General features: G+C 46.3%; 2 protein-coding genes across 2 annotated transcripts in view; both read left to right on the top strand.

Annotated features, from left to right (window-relative positions):
• Positions 1 to 1,857, top strand: part of MCM6 (minichromosome maintenance complex component 6) — an 18,337-nt gene extending 16,480 nt beyond the window's left edge. Inside the window, exons 16-17 of the mRNA XM_019554474.1 lie at positions 387 to 526; positions 1,347 to 1,857. Of these exons, the coding sequence (XP_019410019.1) occupies positions 387 to 526; positions 1,347 to 1,460 (254 nt within the window). The 3' untranslated portion in view covers positions 1,461 to 1,857. The remainder of the gene's footprint in view (positions 1 to 386; positions 527 to 1,346) is intronic.
• Positions 1,858 to 4,313: 2,456 nt separating this feature from the next.
• LOC109323206 (lactase-phlorizin hydrolase-like) lies at positions 4,314 to 4,875 on the top strand. The gene has a single exon (XM_019554661.1). It carries the CDS (start codon positions 4,317 to 4,319, stop codon positions 4,848 to 4,850), a length of 534 nt encoding a protein of 177 aa, XP_019410206.1. The 5' UTR covers positions 4,314 to 4,316; the 3' UTR covers positions 4,851 to 4,875.
• The last annotated feature ends 413 nt before the right edge of the window (positions 4,876 to 5,288 follow it).

Below are 5,288 nucleotides of genomic sequence, written 5' to 3'. Positions count from 1 at the left end.
GAGGCCCCCAACCATACGAGTGGCCTCCTCTGGACTCTCTCCAGGTTCTCCACGTCCTTCTTGAAGTGTGGCACCCAGAACTGGACACAGTACTCCAGCTGCGGCCTGACCAGCGCCGCATAGAGGGGGAGAGCAAAACCTCCCCCTCTATGTGGAATAATTTGTTTTGTGGTATGTAATCTATCATGAGAACTTTATTTCATGGCAAATCATAACTCCCTGATAAAATAATCTAACAGATTATTTTGGGTTTCAGTTTTCAGCATTGTAAATATTACTGCACTAACTCTCTCTTTGAGAGTTTGATTGGTTTCCTGGCATGGCTGTGCGTGTGTTGGAAATGTGGAATGGAATTGTAACTCCAACCATCTTGACTTCTTTTGCAGAAGATGATGATTCCTCGTTAAAGAAGAGTGAGCTTATTAATTGGTACTTAAAGGAAATTGAATCAGAAATAGAGTCTGAAGAAGAACTGATAAATAAAAAGAAGATCATAGAGAGAGTCATTCACCGACTTACACACTATGTACGTAAAAAATTGCATGGATGTTTTAGGTTAAGAATTAACAAATATTTATTTCTGATGCAGAGTGTTCATCAGAGCTTGTGAAGTGTGTTTTGTGCTCAAAGTTTAGAGCAGTAAAAAGGTACTTTAACTTGCATCTTGTAGATGTCAGGCCAAGAACTTGGAAAGAAAGTGTTGGGTATGGTGATATCTTCAGACACTAGATGTTTTTCCTTTCCAAGTAGCAGGTCTCCTTGTTTGTGTAAATGTGAAAGGGGTAATAACAGGCAGTGGTAACCTACGAAGATGTGAGTTTTGTAGGAATTGTGCTCTTTTCCTCTCAGAGTCCATCTTTTCTCCTGACAGCCCTCTAACAGCGACTGAAGCTTTTGGTAAACATGTGCCTCCTGAGGGCCTGCCTCGTTACCTTCTTGCCTGCAGAGCTAAAATACTTTTACTTCTGAGTTGGCTATAGGGCCTGATGACATGAGTCGCTGTGCAACATGGCACCCTTTGCTATAGCAAAAGGACTGCAGTCAGGGAAACTGCGTTGCATGCTTTAATTGAAAGTCTGACTGAAAACTGTGACTTGGTGAGAGAGGCTGTCTCCTGCCCTAGAGACGTTGTGTTTGGCAAGCTTTCTGTTAAAAAGCAAAGGTGTAAATTAACTTGCTGTGTAAATACTTCCATAGCTGCGTAGCCATCTCAATGCTATAGATGGAATCGTACACACGGGAGTAGGGGGAGAAGACTAAATGCAGTGGACTGACTTTGCTTTTCTCAAAGGACAAACACCAGTTTTTAAGCCTTGTCTGAGTAAGTGCTTCTGTGTTGATTTCAGGACCACATTCTCATAGAACTCACGCAGTCTGGGCTGAAAGGCTCCATGGAAGAAGAAAGCTTAGATGAAGACCCATTTTTGGTAGTAAACCCCAACTATCTGATGGAAGACTAAGGATTATGAATAAAAGCACAGGACTTCAGCTTATTGGAAAACTTGTTCTTTGTACATTACTGCAGTACCTGCTGAATAGCTAACTCAAAGCTGTATGAGCGCTATCCTGTGCAATGGAGAAATACTGTCTTGGTAATAGCTGTCCATTCGCAGATGTTGCACATTCCTGGGATTTGCCTTTTAGGCAAATGCTATATATTGTTCCATATTTTAGTAGTCCGTTTCTAAACAAGGCCTGGCAATACAAACAAAGCCTGTTCACCAGGGAGTTATTCAGGTGCTTCAGTTTTTAACAGAAGGAAATTTTGCATTGTTTGTCTATAGCATTTGGTTAGTAGGATTTTACTGTGCTGATTTTTAAGTATTTTTCTTATTAAATCAATAAAAGTTTGCTAAATGTATGTGTGTGGACTGTCAATGCTTTGTTCTCTGTGGGCCTCTTCTGTTTGCAGGTTTCCTTTGTTGCTTTGCTCTGCTCTTAAATTTGAAAGTTTAATGATATTCATGTTTTGTACTGAAGATAATTTTTTTCAGTTCTGTCAAGTTAACCCAAACCTTTTAAAAGTAGTTTTACTCTTCCCACTTGCAGGAACTAGATTATCTATTGTTTCACTTTGTTTAAGCTATACACTTGCTTTACTTGAAACGTGCAAGAATAGTCAAACTCACCAGGTCCAAAATGTGATTTCTGCCTGAGAAGGGCAGAGAACTTCATGCGTCCTGCTTTGTGAATTAGCTGAAAGGTAAAGCCGCGTGCCTGTGGATTCTTAGGGTGAGGTTTTTTGTGACTTAGTAACTCTTTTAACCTTCAAATCTTAAATCGGATCTCTTAGGCTCCTGTGTCCATTGAGGATACCCTAGCATCCTATGTGGAAAAAGGCAAAAATAAATTGGTAATTTGTGGGGGGGTTAGGTTTTAAACAAAGAGACAATCCTAGTAAATGCTTGTCTACATTTAAGGCTAGGTACGGACATTCAAAAACTGATTCAGTCTTTGCAGGTTACTCTAACCGGTGTAGATTGAACCAATTTGCAAGTGAATAGACAGGCACTTTTGAATCCGGCAATGCAGGCACGTGCCTGCAGTGGCTCAGGCCAGAAGCCAGGGGTGCTAGAGCATGCGCTCCCCTCTCTTCAGCAGTGGCCAAGGGAAGCTGAGCTGAGGGGGATGTGGCCAGGCCCCCACAGGCCTAAGTATGATTGAGGAGGGGTTTAAACCCCCACCCTGGCCTGTGGTGTGGGACCCCAGCTGGGGTGTGCCTGGAGGGGGAGGGGTGAAGCAGTCCTTGCCAGGCTTTTTGGACAGGGTGGGGAAGAGGGAGCGTGGCCAGACCCTGGCCCCCAGCAGGCACCAGGCAGCGAGAGCGGGGGTATGGCCAGACCCCACCCCCTGTGGCAGAGACGCAGGGTAGAGCCCTGCTCACAGGGCAGCAGCTCCCTGACAGCCCAGCCTGGTCCAGGCGTGCGGGGCCGGGAACAATCTGGGCCCACGGCCCCACCTCCAGTTGGAAAGAGCTCTGCCCCCGCGGCCCAGTCCCGTTTGCTCTGGGCTGCCAGGGAGCCGTTGCAGCGGGCAGGACTCTCCCTTTGTGCCCTGCCCCAGCCAGGGGACGGAGGGGGGCTCTGTGTGGGGCTGCCTCGGCCTCTCCCTGACGGCCCAGCCTGGGCATGGGGAGCCGGGAGCGATCCCGCAGCCCCAGCCAAAACTGGCTGGAAAGGGCCCAGCCCCTCCGCACCCACCCTCAGCAGTGCCCATGGGCTGGGGCTGCCCGGCAAGGCAAACATGGCGGGGCTGAGCGGGGCCAGGGGCAGGGCCCTTCCCAGCTGGCTGGGGCCAAAGGAGCTGAGCAGCCAGCATGAATGATGCGTGCTCCCAAGGTGGGGGGAGCATGGCGACTGTCCGCAGGTGGTGGTGGTGGTGAGCAGGGAGCTTCTGCAGGTGCCTGCAGCGGTGTTGGCGGCGAGGGGAGAGGGGGTGGTGATCAGTAACCACCCGTAGATGTCGCCAGGCCAATCCCGGGGTGCACGTGCCCTACGCATCACCAATAGCAGCCAGATTGGTCCCTGCTCCCGGGTCAGGCCTGGCTGCCAGCGAGCCACAGCTGGCTGGGAAGGGCACTGCCTCCGCAGGCCAGGCCGGCCGCTCCGTGCTGGCCCTCGGCAGTACCCGCAGCCGGCCCCAGCCGAAGCAGGTGGCCACGGGGCCTTCCCTAGCTGGCTGCGACTCTGTGACAAACTGTAAATGTGAAAGGTTTAATAACAAGCAGTGGTAGCCCATGAAGATGTGAGTTTTATAGGAATTCTGCCATTTTGAAACTGGTTTACATGCACTGAACTTGTGTCTGGTTACAGGTTTAAACCAGTTTCTGATCACTTAAACTGGTATGTTTGTAACTTTTGTCCCTAGCCTAAAGGGCAATTAGGGACCTACATATCTTCATGACTGGTTAGAAAATACTGAACTGATATTCTGTTTGACCTTTCTTCAGATAAGGGCTGCAACGATGAAGTTGTTTGGGGTTTTTGTAGTTTATTGAGAAAATTAAACCTTTGTGATATCTGAGTAACAGTTGCTTATGGGCAGGTTTATCTGCACACTAGATAGTGTGAGTTAAATATTAATTGAATTTCTGCTGTAACATAAATAACATAAAGCAGCTGCACTCTGAAGCAGGTTCAAAGATGGAGCTGGTTTGTAAGGTGGTCTTACTTTTTCTTTTCTTTTCTCCTGGCTGTGGGACAGAGTGGGAATTTGCTCAGACTGTTACTGCAATTGCTAGTCCTCTAACCAGCGAGTTTGTGAGTCCTTTAAATTTTCAAAAGAAATTCATAGAAAAACAGGGTCCTGGTAATGAAATGGTTGATGGTGATCTACACTCTTATTTGTGTGATCAGCCTTATGTGGCTTTCCTGCCACAGTACCTCTCCTACCTGCATGCAAATGGTGTGACACATTATAAAATCTTTATGCCATGGATACATATTCTTCCAGAGGGGAATTTCAGGACTCCAGATGAGACTAAAGTGCAATGCTATAGACAACTTCTGATGGCTATTACTGCTGCAAGCATTAAGCCAGTGGTTATTCTGCATCACAAGAATTTACCTGGTGTCATCATCACCCGCTCCCTGGTGAAGGCGAGCACCTTTGTGGACCTCTTTGTGGAATATGCTGAGTTTAATTTCCGTTCTTTTGGTGACTTGGTTGACATGTGGCTGACCTTCAGTCACCTACCTGAGGTCCTTCAGAGCTTGCCTTATGACGACCCCTCATCCTCTCTCCAGGCTCTTGTTGCTGCTCATGAAAGAACTTATACGCGCTACCATGAAAAATACTCTTCAACAGGTAAAGAAAGCCCAAACGGGGATGGTCGCATGTATATTTCCTAAAGGTTTGGATACGATTAAACTTATCTTCCCCACATCCCAGTTTCTTTCCTCGTTCTCTTCCCCGATCATACCTGTATGGATAGAGTAAATCTCTCTGGAAATGGGTTTTCAGTTGCTATAAAATCTCTTTGATTTAAAATTGACCCACATTTGAGTTTTTCTCAAGAGGAATTTAAAAGCAGCAGATGTTTTATAGTGGGTGTTTTTAAGGGTGAAAAAGAGTATCTAAATTGAGCATTGTAAGCTGTTTAATATAAGTTTTCTGTTTTCCCTTTCAGAGCTTGCACTAAAAGCTAGGGTCTGTATTGGAACATGGGTGGCCGTGGGCTTTATTAAACCCAACTGGTTTTTTTTTTTTTAATACAACGAATTTAAAATAAGATCCACTACAAAAATAAGTAGGACGCTTTAGCTGATGTACAGTGGAATTAACAGTGA

This window comes from Crocodylus porosus, unplaced genomic scaffold (genome assembly GCF_001723895.1).
Source record: "Crocodylus porosus isolate Cpor-Errol unplaced genomic scaffold, CroPor_comp1, whole genome shotgun sequence".
In the NCBI taxonomy this organism is placed as follows: Eukaryota; Metazoa; Chordata; order Crocodylia; family Crocodylidae; genus Crocodylus; species Crocodylus porosus.
This window is presented reverse-complemented; position numbering and strand designations above follow the sequence as displayed.